A 21,334-nucleotide genomic window follows, 5' to 3' on the forward strand; every position below is an offset into this window, starting at 1 on the left:
GGTCATTTTTATATAAAAATCTGGATTTCCATCTTCTCAGGCAATGTTAGGCTAGTGCTAAATTGACAGGGAATATACTCTCAAATTTGTTGAAATCCCTCCCCCACTTCCTATCAGGTTATACTAGACAGTGTATACTCATTTCATCACCTGCCTGGCCCTAGTAGGCATCTGAGTTTATTACCTCTGTGCTCAGGACTTCCACTATGCTTTCTTCCTTATGCTGAGCCATTGAAGGAGTCGCTTATACAAACACCCTGACCTCGTGAAATTCAGACAAATATTGGGCCTCTCCCGTGGAAACTCACATGTAGGCCAAGCAGATCAATTTATAGGAATATAGGATTTTTGTTTCTCAGGAAATGAATGCTTCCATCAGGCCTGCCAGTGTTGATCTGAAAGTTTTCTGAGTCAAGAAAATCTTGTTGCTGATTCAGAAAAGCTCAGGGTAACAGGACATCAAGTACAGTCCGGCCTAAGCTGCAATTCTTTCCTGGTGCTGTGCCCAGGGATGAGTATACAGTCACAGGATGTAGTTTCAAGAATCGCTTTCAGGGAAGTGGTGGAGACGGGGAGGGTGCAGGAGCCTCTTTTCATTTCATTCTTTTAAGTTTTATTTTGTGCTTATTAGCTGCCATGTCTGATGCATAAGCCAGACACAGACCCTGGTATTTGAAGGTTTTCTAGGGTTATTTTCACAATTGGTGCCTCTGGAATTTTGAGGATATATTCAACAGAATTCGAAAATGAATAGTTCTGAATAGTCTGACTAGCTGATACATAGTTATTTAGACATTTCTATGAATTGCCTATCATTATTTTGGTGACTCATAAACTTGTGTGTCACACCATGTGATCCCTAGATTACAGGGAAAGGCAGCTTTCCCAAGAAAGCCAGAAATACCCATTTTACAATGAGACCCAGGCCTGTTGGTCCCCAACACACCACTTCCCCAGGGTCTAAGCTTTTCATCCAACAAGCCTGAATGATTTCAGCAACCCTACTTCTCCTAACCTCCAGATCACATCCTCTCTCTTCCACAAAGTCCAGCTCCATGCCTGTCAACCTCATGACATACTTCCACATCCCCAGCAATGCCCTTGACACACAGCCCCCAACAGTGTACTTAACAACTGTTGCAAAAACATCAGCTGTTGATTGTGCCACAGTTGAATATCTTCTCCTTACTGTTAAATTTAACCATGCATCTAATTTTGTGAGCCCAGATGTCCTGTGCCTTATTTTCTAGGGGTACTTAGGAATACAGACAGACGAAAGGCTACATAGTTGTTCTGTGGCTATACAAGACACCATCTTGTTCTCCAAGAAAGGTATGGAACAACACAGGGTTGCAAGAAAAACGGGCTAAAAATGCCACTAACAGGAAGATTCTGCACGAGCCTAAACTATTCAGTTGCCCTTGGTGCATTAATAGAGGTTATTTCTTAATTCACGATGGGAGAGGAAAGGGGGTGAAAAAGAAAAGAAAAATCATGATTACTCACAGTTTTGTCCACTTCTCTCCTTACCGTGGTGACAGATCTTTTTGTTGTGTCTGAAAAAGAAAAAATCCAGGGATGGGATAAGATTAACAAGGAAATAGTTCTGTTTATAGGCTAAACAATGGCAGAACAAAAAGTAAATCCAAATAAATCCACATATAGAAGTCCAAATGTCCACCGTGGTTTTAGACCTCAGGCTGAATACGACGTAAAACCATACTCTTAGGAGAAAATTGTGAAGAAAGAAGGCCCCCACTTACTTCTCATTCTGTTGTCTGCCTCTGGCCCCCAGGTACTCAGAGGCTGAGGGGCTGCTAATTTGGGTATTCAGCCCAGGAAATGTCTCTGAAATTATCTCTCCCTGTTCTGCTTTAGTCTTGAATACCACTTCCTTCCTGTCTTCCCTAAACAGAGCAGAAGGTCTGATCAATTAATTTACTCTAAGGTATAAATGACATACTTGTTCAAAGTAATTCCTGGGGCAGAAGCACAAGTTCACATGATGGGATGCTGCTGACCACCGTTTCCCTGGTTTCATCTCTTTCTCAACCGCTGATTTCACACGTTCCCTCCCACTCTGATTTTCTTCCAGGGCTTGATGCCCATGTCCTGCAGTTGCCTGGGTTCCTGAACTCAATCCATCCCTAATTCTGCTTTTGCTCTGTACATCAGATTCTTTGTAACTCCCTCATAACCATCCTGACATTGGCCTGGACTTAGAGGGCTTCTATCCCACATTGCAATCTCCTCTAAGAGTGCTTGTATTTGAAATGAGCCCAATGGTTAGCCTATAGAAATTGCCCTTGAATGTTGGAGATTGAGTGAAGGCCTCTAATGCCTGAGGTCAGTGCTGTCATCCTCTGTGGTTCTCATGCAAGCATTAGCCAGCATATTTGGCCTTTGGTTTAAATCCCTGCAAAGTCCTGGCTCAGTCTTTTAGGCAAGTGCCACTCAAAATGTGGTCCGTGGGCTGGTACCAGTGGGTGAACTGATTGTTAACAGTCCACGATGAGATAGATTTAGAAATCAAGTATAAACATTTAGAAATTTTTATAGAAATTCTTTTAATATGTTTTGTTTTTCAATGATATTTATTGAAATATATTATATTTATTGAAATATCATATTATATTTATTGAATCCAGTAGAAACTGGAAATACTGCTCTATCCCATAGAGTAGCTACTAGCCACATGTGGTTATTGAACACCTACAATATGTGAGCACTTAAAATATGACCAAGGACTTGAATTTTTATTTAATTTAAATAACCACATATGGCTACGTTGTACAGAGCAGGTTAGCATACATATCTGCACATGGGAGGTTAAATGTCTAAAATTTTGTTGAACGTCTATATATGCCAGGTAATGTTTTAGACATTGGACATATACTGATGAATAAGAGAAACACAGTCCCTGAACTCAGGAAATTTAAAGATTAGCAGATGAAGCAGAATTTGACATTGTTTTTGTAATAGAAGGCCAACTTCTTTTCTGGAACCCAGCAAGTCACCCTGCAGCTGTAAACTACTGAATGGTTCCTCTTAAGTGGAGATGGTAAACAGAACCCTTTATGGACTGTCAACAGCCTCCCTATACACCTTGGTGTGCAGAGCTGGTTGCTGAGACATAGGTGGGTAAATTTTAGGAGCCAAAGAGCCTTCTGGGTGGACACGTTTATTTGACTCTGATAGATTTAGAAGTTTGGGACAGCAATGTCGCCAAGAGGAACTCAAGATAAGGCAGTTAGGACTGATGTCCCAGGCTCAATACAAAGGCTGAGTGCAGAAGAGGCTGGCTGGGCACAGCTGCTGTTAAGGCAGGAAGCCCCTTCTGCCACACCAGCCCATGAGAATCTTGCTTTAGGAGCAATGGCAGACCGTGTGAGGGGAGCCAGAAGAGTTGTCATCCTGCATCACTCTGGTCTGTGTGGGGATGTGGACTGGCAAGGGTACCTTTGTGTGGTGGACAGAGATACCCAGAGGGAACAGAGATGTTGCATGGCAGTAGAAACAGCTGCAGCTCAAAACCAGTGCCCTCTGGTGAACTGACCTAGCTCCCCAGTAGCCTTCCTGCCTGTTTTGAAGCAGCACTGACCCTGGGGGCTAAGCAAGCCTCCTGACAGTCTGTGGGAGGTGGGGAAGTACATACTGTAAGAGGGAGGCACTGGACTTCTTGCTGAGGTAGGCAGGTGGGTACTTGAGGATGTGGAAAATTAAAAGGGATGCAATTCCATTTATAGCCCAAGCTATTAAAACAGGCCCTATGTATGTAACGTGTACTGAGTGTATTGAAAGGAGAAGTAGGTGCTATGGAAATATCTAACAAGGGATTTGAAGTAATGGGTGTCGTGAGGGAGTAGAGTCAGGGGTGGGAGTAGAATCAGGGAAGGCTTGATGAAGTGACAGCTTAGCTAAGATTCAAAGGATGACTGCAACTCAGGTGGGCAAAGAAAAGAAAGTATTTTAGAAAGAGTGAATATTATATGAGAAAACTCAGAACTGCAAGAATGAGATACCTCTGAGGACCAGACAATTCTGTACGGCTAGAGCTTGGAAAATGAGGGTACAAAGCCGAGACGTGAGTCATATGACCAGGGGCTTGTTGGGATTTCACCCAGTGAGCAGTGAGAAGCCACGGAAGAGGTGTGAGCAGAGGAGACATGGTAGATTTGAGAATTTAAACGCCTGTTCTAGCTAAATTGAGAGGCAGGAGTGGGTGCAGGGAGACAGGTAGGAGGGTTCTGCTCTAGCCCAGGTTGAACCACAGTCGTGGCAGTGAGGTTGAATCAATAAGCTGGAAAATGTTATTCTCATATTGCTTCCTGCATCAGATGGAAAAAACACCTCAAAGAAGTTGAGTGATTCGTACAAGATCATAGAGCCAATATGTGGGAGCACCAGGTCCAGACCTAGCTTCTGTCACTGGTTTAAAGCTCTATCCACAGTACCAGAACTTCTCAAGCTTCTTCTGTGACGTGAGTTTGCGTACATGGCAGACGCATTTCCACACGTGTAAACGTGTACTCCCTTGGAAGAAAGCAGATCCCAAAGCACAAGAGTTAGAGATGGGGGTTATTACACAGGCAGCGGTGATTTCACTCTCGTTCATTAAAAACAGAAAAGGAATCATTTGAAAATGAATTCACTTACCTTTTATTAGTAACAAATCTCTCCCACTCCAGTTGGTGCCTGAGACTTGCACCCAGCTTGAAGCTACTGATAGCTTCACTTACTCTTGAGATTGGAATGGGGGATGAGGGGAGGATTTCTTTTTTCTGCTCTATCTTTAAGAAATATGGCTCCATTTCATTTTCCCAAAGAGAGTAGGGACAGAAGACTCTGCTGCTCATTTCTGAGGTGACTAATGGGCTCTCAGGTCCCAGGTCTGGAACCTTGGTTATAAAGTTGTTTCTGAGAGGTACGTATGAGGGAGGTAATAAAAGAATGCAGAAGGTAAGATTCTGATGGGCTGCATCTGTCATGACTCTCTGAGGTCATAGATTTGCAGAAGTGATTCTGTTTAGTCAAAGTTCTTTGGGGCAAGACCCTGTAATTCCTCCTTTATGGTGAATTGCCCTTCCCTTCCACTTCTATCCCCTCTCTCTCTCCCTGCCCCATTTTTCCTCCTTTCCTCCCTCCCTTCTTCCCTTCTTCTTTCCTCCCCAACCCCCCTCTTTCTTTTGACAATAGTTCTTGGATCCTGGATTCCACAGTAGAGGGTTTTGTGGTTAATACCCAAGCTAATGCACACATACGTCAAGGAAAAATTATGACAATATTTCACGACAGATGAGACTATAGACGTTAGACCGTAGATGTAGGATAACAATCACCTAAAAGCCCCCCAATTCTCAAATAGTGACCATTCCAAATTCCTACTGAATTATTCCCAGATGCATTTTCCTTTTCTATAGGCCATGTTTAGATCTTGGGAGGAGCTCACTGGGTGCTGACAAAGGAACAGTTTTGGAAAGCACCAGATAGGCCTGCGGGTATTCTGGCATGGGCTCAAAGGCTACAGGCATGCTCTGTCCCAGCTGTCACAAGAGAATAGGAATGGGTTGGTGAGCATGTGACAGGCTGAGGAGGGAGCTGCTGAAAGACCTCAGGGCACCACCAATCATGTGCTTTCCCTACCCCCAGATGGCCTCATACTTTTTTCCTTTCCTTACCCAACCAGAAGATTCAGATTCTTGTGGGGAGGAGGAGGGCTAAGCCCAGCTCAGACCCAGAATGGAGAAAGGAGGAATGAGAACTAAAGGAATCCTCATAAAGGATCCTGGCATCTTCCCACGAGTGAACTCTGACCACATAGTCATCTGTATTGCGAAAATAACACTGATTTCACGAGGCTAATGACATTTTCTTGGCTCAAAGATCACAGCAAAAATTTCGGCCACAGGAACAAAACATTCCTTTAAAAATATTCAGTGTAAAGATTCCAGCTCACTGAAGACTGGAGCCATTTTTTTCTGGGGGTAAAATCATCAGGAAAAGCCCAAAGCAATTCATAAACCTTGAGTGGACTTAGTTTGAAGCTGGGAAGCTGTAGGCCAGTGAGGCCAAGCAGAGCCTCACACTGCAGATACCCAGTCCACTCGGTTACCATGAATGAAACTCACTTACCTTTTCCAGAATAAAACGTTTGGCAGAGCCGTTTTCTTAGGACTATCATTGTGGCTATGAACATTAAAGCAATGATGAAGGAGAGGATGAAAAGATGAAGCAGTGAAGATGGAGGGATCTCGGGGGATTCCATATCACCTGGAGGAAAGAAAAGCACCAGAATCCCATTACACGTTAGCTTAGAGGTAAACCAACAAGTTGGCCAAATGACTGGGTTATAACCAACGTGGCCAACTTGCATCGAGCATTTACTCCATGCCAGGTACTGTCCTATGAATGCTGTATATATATGAATGCTGTATGTATATGAATGTTGTATGTATTAGCTCTTTTACTCCTCACGACAACCCTATGAGGCAGGCTCTACTATGACCCTCATTTTACTGATGAAGAAAGTGAGGCACAGAGACCTTTCCCTAAGTTATACAGTAAGTGACATAGCTGAGATATAATCCAGGCTGACTGGTTCCAGATCCCATGCTTTTCATCATTCTGATACACCTATTATATTATATCTTCCTTCCTTCTTTCTTTCTTTCTTTCTTTCTTTCTTTCTTTCTTTCTTTCTTTCTTTCTTTCTTTCTTCCTTCCTTCCTTCCTTCCTTCCTTCCTTCCTTCCTTTCTTTCTTTCCTTCCTTCCTTCCTTCTTTCTTTCTTTCCTTCCTTCCTTCTTTCTTTCTCCCTTCCTTCCTTGCTTCCTTTTTCTTCTTTCTTTCCTTTCTTCCTCTCTCTCTCTCCTTCTCTCCTCCTTCATTGTCTCTCTTTTTCCAGTAGGATAGTCCCTCAGCCCAAATATGTCTCCCCGCTCCACTGCCAAGCACTCATGGTGCTTAGAATTTTTAGCATCAGTTATTCAATCTCCAGGATTAACAGGATCCTTTTGAAAAAATAGAATACCATACCTTAGCGTGAACCACTACAACTAGCCCTTTTCCTTGTCTCAGCTAATCAAGGTTTGACAGTGAGGAAAAGATGAATTAGTAGAGAGGTGGATGAGAAGAGTAATTTTGGAGGTTGGGGGAAAGCCTTGTAAAGGAGAGCACTGGTTAGAATGAGGGGCCCAGACTGACAAAGGGCAGGCCTGGAGGGGCGTCCACTGTAGGGAGATGGAAGGGTACCCAGGGTAAACTGTGCCCTATCCAAAAGGCTGAATTTTGCCTCATGGAGTAACTCATAAAGAATAAACATAACAGGGAATTCCCTGGAGGCCCAGTGGTTAGGAGTGTGTGCTCTCACTGCTGAGGGCCCAGGTTCACTCCCTGGTTGGGGAGCTAAAATCCCACAAGCTGTGCGGCGCGGCCAAAAAGAGAAAAAAGAACATAACAGCCTGGTCCAAGAAAAACCTGGCAAAACTGCTCATGAGGAAGGGCTCAGTCCTGCCAACTGCCCTCCCCCTCCCCCATCATAGTGCTGTCTGAGCATCACAGACAGTTTTAGCTGAGAAGGGATCAGATATCATTTAATGTGAGGCCTTCGTTTTACAGTTGAGGAAGTAAGGCTCTGAGATGCTAAATTATCTATAGGGTCATCACTGCTAAATAAGTGACAAAGCCAGGATTGCAAACCTAGATCTGTCTGATCCAAAGCTCAGGCCCCACAGATATTTATCTCCATCCTTAAGATTGTGGTGAACATTAAGAGAAAAAAAGCATTAAGAAGTCTGGTTCATCTACACATTGGATAATCCATATATAATATTTTTAATTGAGGTATAATTGTCATATAACTTTATATTAGTTTCAGGTATACAACATAATGATTTGATATTTGTATATACTGTGACTGATCACCACAATACGTCTAGTTAACCTCCCTTACCATACATAACCCATATTAATTAATATCTTCTAGGAAATGCTGATTAAGCACTTGCTACATGTAGCACCATAAGTCAAGGAGTTCTCACTGTCCCCACAACAGGAGAGGTCCCTACTTCAGTGCCTTTATGCAAACCCTTGTCCTGTGCATGTTCCCTCATAGTCCCTTCCACACACAAACTCTACTTATTCCTGAAGACTTTCTAACATTGAACATCCAACAGGACATCAGTCTGCTTAGATTGTAAGTATCTGAAGTGCAAAGATTTTCTCTAAGTCATCTCTGAATCCCCTATAGAGCCAGGCGCCAGCTACATGAAAGGTGTCAATAAGGATTTGTTGGGCTGAACTGACCACCTGTCTATCTAGTCTACCTTGCCCAATCTTCCTTGTCATTAGTTACCTTGTGGCAGACTGCTGCTTATCCCTTAAATCCATTCTCCGTTTCTTCTCTAGTATTAGCTAGGGATTAGCTGGACACATGGCTTCTCTGAGACTACATTTCTAAGCCTCCCCTGCAGTTAGGTGTGGCCAGCCACGTAAACTAAGTTCAGGACTAGAGAATGGGTCTTTTGAGTCTCGGCCTTCAAACACTGAATGTGTCTCTTTTCCTTTCTGAAGGCTGAAACATGAATGTGGCAGTGACCCAGCTTTGACAATTCAGCAGGGGTAACATCCTGGAGAGTGCCAGAGCAACAAGATGGAAAGAACCTGGATTATTGAATGACTTTACGGAATATAGTGACTTACCTGCTCTGAACCACCTTCTATCTCTGGATGTGACATCAGAGAGAAATATACTCCTGCTTTATTTGAGTCACTGTATTTTGAGGTTACTTAGCCTAAATCCTAATACATCTTCTTTTAAATTGTTTTATAGTAATTGCATGCTACTTAACAATGATGTCATGAGGCAATGGGAAAAACATTGGATTTATCCTATCCACAGCCTCATGCACTGACAAGGAAGTCATGCCTCTCGCTAAAGGTACCATATTTTTTTTTCCTGTTTCCATCCTTTCTGACTGCTAAGGACTTTACAAACATATTTCATTTAATCCTCACAATAACCCTATTAGATATCTACCATTATTTACCCTCATTCTACAAATGAGAGGCTGAGTTCTAGGGTGGCACAGTCATATGCTCATGTTCTCAGAGCTAGTAGGTAGCAGAGAGAGGATTTGAAATTCAAGTCCATCTGACTTCAGAGCCCATGCTCCTGACCACTGCCAGAGAGTCACTTCCAAGACTCCCAGGAGAACTTCTCTGCCAGCCCTGAAAGGGTCTTGTTAAAATTATTTCCTGTGTTCCAATCTCATTACATTTCCTAATGAAAATGCAACACTGCCTTAGTGGAAGGAACCCTGTTTCAAAGGGAAAATGGTCTCATTGCTCCTTCATTTCTGATTGAAAATTAGGATGTTCAGTCATCTATTCTAGAGCCACTGGAGCACCTCCCACCCCAGACTCTCACTGCTATATTTGTTTTATTCATTGACTTCTGGAGAAGCATGTTGTGGGTCACAGAAGTCAGCAGTGAGCAGCTCAACTTATGAGAATGAGTAGAAAGGGGACAGTCATAAGACAATTTAAAAATGTCTTTGTGAAACAGAAGCAAGAATGCCTTTGTGGAAGAATGTGTGACTTTGGTTATTTTGTTGCTGGTATTTGTATCACAAACTAGGGGATCATTTGACTGCTCTGATCTGGCTGTCCACACAGACTAGCAGCTGGGATGATGGGACTGGGGTCATCCAAGACTAAGTCTCCAACCCATTAATCTGACATTTATTGAGCACTTACCATGGGCAGAGCACTGAGGTTTTGCTTTAGTTTGGACATAAAGAAGACTCATGTGAACAATTAAAATACATGGAAAATAAAATACCAATGAAAGAGAAAAGACAAGTACAGTCACAGGCAAACAAAGAAATGGTACAGGCAATAGGTTTTAGGAGGCAAGATGAGGGAAAGATGCCTTGTACCCTGGAGTTACCAGAGCTGCCATGGAGAACTGGTGAAGAGGGCGAATAATAATATTTTATGTGGAAGAAACTTCTGAGCAGAGAAGTCATGGTGATGGGAGAGGTACAAGCAGGTTCAGAGAGTACAGGGAAAGGAAGCAGAGCTGCCTGGAGCAGAGGATCCATGTCAGGGGATAGGATGAATATAGAGCTGGGAAGGATTCTCAACCTATCTCTAGAGACTGGTTGAAAATCTCTGACAGCACAAAGATTCCTCCATTTCCCTGCCAGCCGCATTCATGAGTGCTATCCTAGGAGCTCCCAACCTCTGATGCAGACCCCACAGGTCCCTCCCACGATTGTTGACTATTCCATCAGCTCTGTTGGCTCCCTTGGAGAGAAGAGCCAGCTTACTTCTTTCTTAACTTCTCACCGCCTCAAGGCTTCCAGAAGAATGGTTAGTCTGCTCTTCCACCTCTCTACCGTGAAGAAAAAAATACTGATGTAATCAGTGATGTGAAGTGTAGATTCCAGTTATTTCCAAATTCATCTTACCCAGGCCCCTGTTTCCCAGCAAAGTTTCTTATATAAGTGTCATTCTAGAAAACCACATTTCATCCAAAGTATTGGCCAAAAATTAACCAGGCAGAAAATTCCACATAACAAAGGAGAGTTTACTAAACAATTCTTGGAAAAAAATAATTCCCCTGGGATTGTAATATATAAGACTCTAGACCTCTGGTACGAATTAGTTATAGCTCAATTTTTATAAGGTGACAAGTCTGGTGGTCTTAGCTGTGATTAAAAAAAGAGGTAGAGAATGCTGAAAGGTCAAAACTTGCCTAATTCACTATTTTCACTCAAAGTTGGCCCTAAAAATGGTAAGTTTCTAATGTCGTCATTTCTTTCAAATCCTTAGCATGAATCCTCTCTTTACTTCCTCACTTCATCATAATAACTTAGTTAGAAAGAAGCTGGGCTAACTTTAGCGCTGGAATTGGGTAGCCAAGTGTGGATAGGTGGGGAAGTGGGGAGTTGGGGGTTTGAAGATGACAACGGAGCTGGCTGCCTCTGAAAACTATATCAGGGAGGATTCTTTTCTTCTAGAAAAAAAAATGCTAGGAAATTAATGATGAGATGGGCATTGAGTCACTTCAAAGTTCTCAGTCTGGTCTGTGGATTGGTGCCAATCCATGATAAAATTTAATTTGAGATACAGCAGGTATCTCTGGTGCCCAACTCATATTCTGCCTGTCTTACCCCTGATTTCAGCTATGGCTGAATGTGGCTGAATGATGGATGATTCTGTGCAGGTTCTAACTCACTTCCCCCAGACAGTCTTGCTTCAACCATGTTCTACTTTTATGCCAGGGCTCCCTCAATGCTGAGGGCTGGTCCCTTTCGTCATTACTTCCAGTGACCCATTTGTAGAAATTTTGCTTCTCATCTCCACAAATTTAGGCTCCACTGGATTAAAGGTCCAGCTTCCTAGTGGCAAGTGCTTCTACCAAAGGATGCTGTACCAAGGGATATGTTCTATTGCATCTAGATACTGCCTAGTCAGCTTGAGCTCTACCCACTGTCGGACCAGCAGGCAAAGAAAAGAATCATTGCACTGGTAGAGTAATCAATCTTGATTACCAGGAAGAACTCAAATGCTGCTACCTAATGGAGGCAAGGAAGACTATGTCTGGAACTCAGGGATCCACTGATTCTCTGAGTCTTGTTACTTCTATACCCAGTAATAACAATGAAAAGGCAATTGCAGCAACTTCAGTCTGCTAAGCGCAAGGTGACTACGGGCTCATGTCTCTCAGGGTTGAAAATCTGAGTCACCCCCAACCCCTATTTCTCTCCACCTTCCAGGCAAACAAACTATTCCATCTGAAATGCTGAGTGAGGGAAATCTAGAATGTATGGTGGATGAGAGAAATGACAAACATCAATTATGGTTTGGGATCAGTTGCAGCAGCAGGAGCTGTAACTTGTTCCATGAAGTCTTGTATATGCATCTTGTGCAGAGATTGTAGCTACTTCCCTTCCTGAAGGCTCGGAAACAGTGGACTTAATGTAGGGCATGAATGGATGGCAAGGGATAGACTGTTGTAGTCCTGCCTCACTTCCTCTCAGCTTCACCTCTGACTTCAGCCACAGATTGGGTAGAATTCGGGGTGGGCCTTGACTCACTTCATGGTCAGTGATTCACCTCAAGTGGACACATTGCATTCTGCCCTGGAATGACTTTGATGCTATAGATGCTGGGGGGAGCTCACTCAGCCCACATGCATGCATAGTTCACAGCAGAAGGAAGTTAACACTCCTGGGGACAACTGTTAACCACTGGGGGTAAAAGCAGATGGATTAGTCCTCCCACCTGAAGCCCTCTGAGTAAACATCTTAGGAGATGATCTATACACTCCTCAGGTGGTCCTTGAGTATTTAAGCTTCTATTGTCCACACCAACAACTTTGATAATGCACCCTTCTATCTGCTTTTCCTTCTTTCCTGTCTTGATTTCCTAAACCTCCCACTTCTGCTCCCTGGGGTCATCATCTAAATACCTGCATGCCACACAAGTCCTTATCATAGGCTCTGTTTTACCTAAGGTAAAGGGCAAATAGTGAAATATAATGACAACATAGCAAATCTTCTATAAAGTCAAATTTATCATAATTAGGGACTGTTCTTTATTTGGAGATTACATCCTTTATTGTTATGATAGCAGAATAATGACCTCCCTCAAACATGTCCATGTTCTGAAACCTGTGAATGAGTTACCCTACACAGCAGAAAGATTTTGCAGATGTGATTATATTAAGGACATTGAAATGGGAAAATTATCCTAAATTATCAGGTTGAGGTATGTATTGTGGGGAGGCATCTAATGTAATCACAAGGGTCCTTAAAAGGTGGAAGAGGGAGGCAAGAGAGTTAAAGGAAGAGATGTGATGACAGAAGCAGAGATCTGAGTAATGCAATTGCTGGTGTTGAAGGCTGTAGGAAAGGTCCACGAGCCAAGGAATGCAGGTGGCCTCCAGAAGGTAGAAAAATCAGGAAAATGAATTCTCCCTTAGAGCCTGTGCAATCCTGTTGACACCTTGATCTGAGTCCAGTGAAGCCCTTTTCAGACTTCTGACCTCCAGAAGAGTGAGGTTAAGCCCATGATGTTTGTGGAACAATAGGAAACTTATGTCTCTGGTGATAAAATGACCTGTCTCTTATGAAATGATTATGATACTAGATGTTAACTCTCTTATTTGGCAAATGAATGTTCTTGGCAGATAAAAAAATTGTCAGACTACCAAAATTGTCAGAAATTTTGCTGGTGCACGAAATTCTAAAGTATGGGATTCAGCATAGCCAGTGAAGGCTCTAAATGATTTTTTTAAGAGGTCAGTTTTCCTGGAAAACCCTAAAACCACTTGGCTGGCAGCAAAGCCAGCAAAGTAATATTCATACTGCTGACTCGTAGCACTGTGCCTGAATCACAATGATGAGCCTTTATGCTGGGTATTTTCAGTTTCCTGTCTGGATCCATTCTCTACACTCCAACACTCAGTTCTGAGCTCTGAGAGGTTGACTTTATGAACATGTCAGTGGAATTCCACCTGGGCTCTGCCAATGGGAAGCACCAGCAAGAGACTGGAGGGTGGGAGGAGAACGAGGTTGTGGTATCCATTCATCAGTTTCTGCTCTTTGGAGTTGCTGCAGGTGGCAGCATCCCTGTACCGGAGGCCACAGCTCCCTTCTCCAGGTTCCAGTAGCCTCTCCAGGGTGGTAATTGCTCCCCGTCTTTTGAAGCCCCAGGTGCCCTGCACTACCTTTAGTACTTTCTCTAAATCCTAATCCCACCTCCATAAATAGTCCCTTTATTACACTCTCCTCATATTACTCATTCTGAATGTGCCATCCATTTCTTGCCTGAACCCTGACTGGTAAGCTAGGCAGCTCTTACCTTGGTCAATGATGGCCGAAGTGAGTTCCTTCATATTGGCATTCCAGAACACACAGCTGAAATTCCTGCCAGGGTGTGGCTTTAGGCGCAGAACACTAGTGACCTGGTAGAGGCCTTCAGAGGTCTTGGTGTGGCTGGTGTTGGTAGGAACACTGATATTTGGCCAGGACACTTCTGCCAGGGGATAGCCTACAGCCTGGCAGGTGAGCTCTACCTCATCTGTCCCTGGGACCTTAAGGTTGCGAGTGTTTATTTTCTTGTAGGAAGCTGGACAAGAGAAGAAGAAAAAGAAATAAGTCTCTCTTTTCTGACTCCCGTAGATCTCTGTACTCAATGCCACGTGAAGTAAAATTACCATTATTAATATTAAGTACTAATAGTTTTAACTTTTTAAACATTTCCTATGTCCCAGATATCATGCTATTTTACATACATTGAATTATTTAATTTTTACAATACAGCAAAACAGCATTGTTAATATACCCAATTTTTGTTGAAGGTAATTGAGGCTACAGAGGTCGAGTGTTTCACTCAGAGGCACAGGGCTTTTAACTGGTGGAGCCAACTTATGCACACTCGAGGTTTGATTCCAAATCTCAATGGTGCTTTACCCTACCACAATCTGTGGCATCCTGTATTAATGTAAATTATCTTATAATTGGGGATTGGAGAAAGAGAGGCTGGATAAACTAAATCACTAGATAACCCCCACATCTCACTTTATTTAGTACTTTTTCTAACTTCAGGAGAAAATTCTCTTTCCATGTCCTCCTTTCCTCTGTCCTCTTTAAGATTAGGAGGAGAGAAAATAAGGAGCTAGATATCTGTTGGAGGTCAGATTCATTGCCACCTTGGTCCCAGATTGTTCCATCTGGGTTTGTGTTTTTGTTTTTTTAACATCTTTATTGGAGTATAACTGCTTTACATTGTTGTGTTAGTTTCTGCTGTATAACAAAGTGAATCAGCTCTACCTATACTTATATCCCCATATCCCCTCCCTCTTGCATCTCCCTCTCACACTCCCTATCCCACCCCTCTAGGTGGACAAAAAGCACCTAGCTGATTTCCCTGTGCTATGCGGCTTCTTCCCACTAGCTATCTATTTTACATTTGGTAGTGGATATATGTTAATGCCACTCCCTCACTTCATCCCAGCTTACCCTTCACCCTCCCCGTGTCCTCAAGTCCATTCTCTACGTCTGTGTCTTTAGTCCTGTCCTGTCCCTAGGTTCTTCAGAACCATTTTATTTTTTAGATTCCATACGTATGTGTTAGCATATGGTATTTGTTTTTCTCTTTCTGACTTACTTCACTCTGTATGACAGAGTCTAGGTCCATCCACCTCACTACAAATAACTCAATTTCGTTTCCTTTTATGGCTGAGTAATATTCCATTGTATATATGTGCCACATCTTTATCCATTCATCTGTCGATGGACACTTAGGTTGCTTCCATGTCCTGGCTATTGTAAATAGTGCTGCAATGAACGTTGTGGTACATGACTCTTTTTGAGTTATGGTTTTCTCAGGGTATATGCCCAGTAGTGGGATTGCTGGGTCATATGGTAGTTCTGTTTTTAGTTTTTTAAGGAACCTCCATACTGTTCTCCATAGTGGCTGTACCAATTTACATTCCCACCAACAGTGCAAGACGGTTCCCTTTTCTCCACACCCTCTCCAGCATTTAGTGTTTGTAGATTTTTTTGATGATGGCCATTCTGACTGGTGTGAGGTGATACCTCATTGCAGTTTTGATTTGCATTTCTCTAATGATTAGTGATGTTGAGCATCCTTTCATGTGTTTGTTGGCAATCTGTATATCTTCTTTGGAGAAATGTCTTTTTAGGTCTTCTGCCCATTTTTGGATTGGGTTGTTTGTTTATTTGATATTGAGCTGCATGAGCTGCTTGTATATTTTGCAGATTAATCCTTTGTCAGTTACTTCATTTGCAAATATTTTCTCCCATTCTGAGGGTTGTCTTTTGTCTTGCTTATGGTTTCCTTTACTGTGCAAAAGCTTTTAAGTTTCCTTAGGTCCCATTTGTTTCTTTTTGTTTTTATTTCCATTTCTGTAGGAGGTGGGTCAAAAAAGGATCTTGCTGTGATTTATGTCAAAGAGTGTTCTTCCTATGTTTTCCTCTAAGAGTTTTATAGTGTCTGGCCTTACATTTAGGTCTTTAATCCGTTTTGAGGTTATTTTTGTTTAAGGTGTTAGGGAGTGTTCTAATTTCATTCTTTTACATATAGCTGTCCAGTTTTCCCAGCACCACTTATTGAAGAGGCTGTCTTTTCTCCATTGTATATCCTTGCCTCCTTTGTCATAGATTAGTTGACCATAGGTGCGTGGGTCTATCTCTGGGCTTTCTATCCTGTTCATTGATCTATATTTCTGTTTTGGTGCCAGTACCATACTGTCTTGATTACTGTAGCTTTGTAGTATAGTCTGTAGTCCGGGAGCTTGACTCCTCCAGCTCCATTTTTCTTTCTCAAGATTGCTTTGCTGTTTGGGGTCTTTTGTGTTTCCATACAAATTGTTAAATATTTTGTTCTAGTTCTGTGACAAATGACATTGGTAGTTTGATAGGGATTGCATTGAATCTGTAGATTGCTTTGGGGAGTATAGTCATTTTCACAATGTTGATTCTTCCAATCCAAGAACATGGTATATCTCTCCATCTGTTTGTATCATCCTTAATTTCTTTCATCAGTGTCTTACAGTTTTCTGCATACCGGTCTTTTGTCTCCTTAGGTAGGTTTATCCCTAGGTATTTTATTCTTTTAGTTGCAATGGTAAATGGGAGTGTTTCCTTAATTTCTCTTTCACATTTTTCATTATTAGTGTATAGGAATGCAAGAGATTTCTGTGCATTCATTTTGTATCCTGCTACTTTACCAAATTCAATGATTAGCGCTAGTAGTTTTCTGGTAGAATCTTTAGGATTCTCTATGTACAGTATCATGTCATCTGCAAACAGTGACTGTTTTACTTCTTCTTTTCCAATTTGGATTCCTTTTATTTCTTTTTCTTCTCCGATTGCTGTGGTTAAAACTTCCACAACTATGTTGAATAATAGTGGTGAGAGTGGACAACCTTGTCTTGTTCCTGATCTTAGAGGAAATGGTTTTAGTTTTTCACCATTGAGAATGATGTTGGCTGTAGGTTTGTCATATATAGCCTTTATTATGTTGAGGTAGGTTCCCTCTATGCCTACTTTCTGGAGAGTTTTTATCATAAATGGGTGTTGAATTTTGTCAAAAGCTTTTTCTGCATCTATTGAGATGATCATGTGATTTTTATCCTTCAAGTTGTTAACATGGTGTATCACAATGAGTGATTTATGTATATTGAAGAATCCTTGCATTCCTGGGATAAACCCCACTTGATCATGGTGTATGATCCTTTTAATGTGCTGTTGCATTCTGTTTGCTAGTATTTAGTTGAGGATTTTTGCATCTATGTTCACCAGTGATACTGTCCTGTAGTTTTCTTTTTTTGTGACACCTTTGTCTGGTTTTGGTATCAGGGTGATGGTGGCCTCGTAGAATGAGTTTGGGAGTGTTCCTCCCTCTGCTATATTTTGGAAGAGTTTGAGAAGGATAGGTGTTAGCTCTTCTCTAAATGTTTGATAGAATTCGCCTGTGAAGCCATCTGGTCCTGGGCTTTTGTTTGTTGGAAGATTTTAAATCACAGTTTCAATTTCATTGCTTGTGATTGGTCTTTTCATGTTTTCTATTTCTTCCTGGTTCAGTCTCAGAAGGTTGTGCTTTTCTAAGAATTTGTCCATTTCTTCCAGCTTGTCCATTTTATTGGCATAGAGTTGCTTGTAGTAATCTCTCATGATCCTTTGTATTTCTGCAGTGTCAGTTGTTACTTCTCCTTTTTCATTTCTAATTCTGTTGATTTGAGTCTCCTCCCTTTTTTTCTTGATGAGTCTCGCTACTGGTTTATCAATTTTGTTTATCTTCTCAAAGAACCAGCTTTTAGTTTTATTAATTTTTGGTATCATTTCCTTCATTTCTTTTCCATTTATTTCTGATCTGATCTTTATGATTTCTTTCCTTCTGCTAACTTTGGGGTTTTTTTGTTCTTCTTTCTCTAATTGCTTTAGGTGTAAGGTTAGGTTGTTTATTGAGATGTTTCTTGTTTCTGGAGGTAGGATTGTATTGCTATAAACTTCCCTCCTAGAACTGTTTTTGCTGCATCCCATAGGTTTTGGGTCGTTGTGTTTTCATTGTCATTTGTTTCTAGGTATTTTTTGATTTCCTCTTTGATTTCTTCAGTGATCTCTTGGTTATTTAGTAGTGTATTGTTTAGCCTCCATGTGTTTGTACTTTTTACAGATTTTTTCCTGTAATTGATATCTAGTCTCATAGCGTTGTGGTCGGAAAAGATACTTGATACGATTTCAACTTTCTTAAATTTACCAAGGCCTGATTTGTGACTCAAGATATGATCTATCCTGGAGAATGTACCAGGAGCACTTGAGAAGAAAGTGTATTCTGTTGTTTTTGGTTCGAATGTCCTATAAATGTAAGTTCATTTGTATCATTTTTTAAATGTGGTTTATTTATACAATGGAATATTACTCAGCCATAAAAAAGAACGAAATAACACCATTTGCAGCAACATGGATGGACCTAGAGATTATCATACTAAGTGAAGTAAGTCAGACAGAGAAAGACAAATATCATATAGCACTTATATGTGGAATCCAAAAAAAATGATACAAATGAACTTATTTATAAAACAGAAATAGACTCAGAGACATAGAAAACAAACTTATGGTTACCAAAGGGGAATGGGGGAGAGGGATATCTTAGGAGTCTGGGATTAACAGATACACACTACCATATATAAAACAAATGAACAACAAAGATATACTGTATAGCACAGGGAACTATATTCAATATCTTGTAATAACCTATAACAGAAAAGAATCTGAAAAAGAACACATATATATATCTGAAACACTTTGTTGTACACACTAACACAACATTGTAAATCAACTATACTTCAGTTTGAAAAATAAAATTTTTAAAAAAGAATAAGCAAGGTTTGGGGGAGGGACAGGAGCACACACCCTACATTTATGTAATATTAAAGATGTCGCCACAGCCTCTTTCTTATTAGGGAAATGGCTGAAAAGACATCATTATCAGCAATACACAATGGGGAAGCTGGACTGAGGGTGACATTCTTAGGAAAAGATGAGTAATTTTAGAATTTCAGAGGTGAAAGTGATCTTAAAATTTGATTAGTCCAACTTCCTGCTCAACCAGAAGTATCTTCTCCAGCAGCTTTGCTAGATAACTATCTTGATGAATGTTCCACATGCACTTGGAAACAATGTGTATTCTGCAGTTGTGGGGTATAAATTTTATATATGTCAATTAGATCAGGATGGCTAATTGTGTTGTTCTACTCTTCTATTTTCTTTTTTGTGTGTTCTACCAGTTATAACAGAGATGAGTTGAAATCTCCAAATATGATTATGGATTTGTTTATTTCTCCTTTTAGGTCTGTCAATTTTTGTTTTATATATTTTGAAGCTATATGGTTAGATGTATACACATTTAGGATTGTTACATTCCTGTTGAATTGATTTTTTCTATCATTATGAAATGCCCCTTTTTATCTTTAATAATACTTTTCTTCTTGATATTAGTAACCTGCGAGATAACTAACTTTTGGTTAAACACATCTGTGAATGGAAGCTCTTACTTCCAGAAGCAGTCATTGCCATAATTAGACAATAAGAAAGTTAAACTTCCATTGGGAGGATCATCCTTACGCCAAGTCAAATTTTGCCTCATGGTAGCTTCAACCCATTGGTACTTACTTGCCTGGTTTAGCAAAACAACATATGGTAAGCATAGTAGTTAAGAACATGGGCTTCAGAGTTGGAAAGGTTTGACTAAGCTTAAGCCAAGCGCTGGTTACGTGACCTATCAAGCCTCAGTTTTCTCATTTGTAAAATAGGTACAATAATACTTATCCTTAACAGGGGTGTGAGGACGATTAAATGAGTTAGGTACCTAGAACTTATTAAATAGTCAGTTAGTACTGGCAATTATTATTATCTCTTTCATGTGACAAAACCCTTCAGATATTTGAAGATCACTGGCAAGACCCCGTATAGTCTTTCCACCTCTTAGGTAAAACATGCCTACTTCCTTCAACCATATCTCACAGGACATAATTTTCAGCCCCAGTTCCAGATAGCAGTCTTTGGATGCACTTTGTTTTTGCCAGTGTAACATGACCTATATTCCAGATATTATCTAAGCAGCACAAAGTATAGTGTGACTAATTATTTCCTATGTGCTGAGTACACTTCAGGCCCAACACAGGGTTTTAAAGCAGCCTAAGGTCGTAAGATCGATTTCGCTGAGTGATCTACTGTCCAGCTGGGTTGGCTATAACAGACCTCTTGTCACTTGGAGATGGTCTCCAGGCTGACCCAAGACCTTTGTTGCCCCTTAGTCAACAACTACTACTTGTTCAGTCGGTTATAGATCCAGCCAACTACACTATTATTCATCCCACGTTTTACCACTTTATACACAAGGTGTGTGCTGTGTGGGTCCTGGGCCTGTTTGCCATTAGATCAATCCCTCAGTTTCTGCTCTATACGGCGGGAAGGCTGACTCCTGCAGGCTGTGTATCCCAGGCTCGTGACAGCCAACAGCAGGCATAGCGGGAAGACGGGAGAGTGAGCAGGAAGAAGGAGAATGAGTGTTTCTCCCCCACACTCTATGCTATAAGGCCTCTCCAGCAGCGGCCACAGCTCTTCCCTGGCTCCAGATACCACTGGACAGGCCCACTTGGGTTCCACCCCTGGGCCCATAAACCCTGCCTTCCCCCTGTCCCTCCAGCCCAGCAGTGTGGTAGCAGCTTCCTGCTTTTGCTAATTGGTGATTTGCCTCCCTAGTCCCCATTTGGCTTCTCAGTCTGTTCCATCAAAAGAATTACTATTTTCTGATTTCAATTTCCATTGGTTTAAACGGTTTCTGTTATCCCAGTTGCCTCTATAATTCAAATGTTACTGGCAACTCTAGCATTTCTGAAATAAAGATAAGCTTTATTATCTTTACCATATGTTTTAGTACTATATTATCTTTACTACTGCACATAGTATTATCTGCTTTATCATCATAATGACCATAACTAAGGTGAAAAAATGTAGTTTTATATGCATTAATCTTAGAGAATCCTGGCAGGTTTCTAGTAGTCACTGAAAGAAATCTTCTAGGATGGCTCTCAATTGGTCTGTTAAATGGCCTGGGGAGGAACATCAGGTTAAATTCTCCCCTTCAAAATTCAGGATATTGTTTTCTTAACTCAAGGTTTCCTTATTCCCTTCAGTTTCCCCAAGGGAGAAAAGACACTGAGAGCAGATTTAGCCCCATTAGTAAGTTTTTTTAGCAAATGCTTTCTCTGGGCCTAGAGGCTAAAGGTACAG

At 41.3% G+C, this 21,334-nt stretch overlaps 1 protein-coding gene across 1 annotated transcript in view; it reads right to left on the minus strand.

The window, feature by feature from the left end:
• The window catches only part of PDCD1LG2 (programmed cell death 1 ligand 2), a 49,744-nt gene that overhangs the window by 15,589 nt on the left and 12,821 nt on the right, over window positions 1-21,334 (minus strand). Inside the window, exons 3-5 of the mRNA XM_082404445.1 lie at window positions 13,872-14,138; window positions 6,133-6,270; window positions 1,507-1,556 (exon numbers count right to left, since the gene is read on the minus strand). Of these exons, the coding sequence (XP_082260571.1) occupies window positions 1,507-1,556; window positions 6,133-6,270; window positions 13,872-14,138 (455 nt within the window). The remainder of the gene's footprint in view (window positions 1-1,506; window positions 1,557-6,132; window positions 6,271-13,871; window positions 14,139-21,334) is intronic.

This window comes from Balaenoptera borealis (genome assembly GCF_965194805.1).
Source record: "Balaenoptera borealis genome assembly, chromosome: 8".
Taxonomy (NCBI): domain Eukaryota; kingdom Metazoa; phylum Chordata; class Mammalia; order Artiodactyla; family Balaenopteridae; genus Balaenoptera; species Balaenoptera borealis.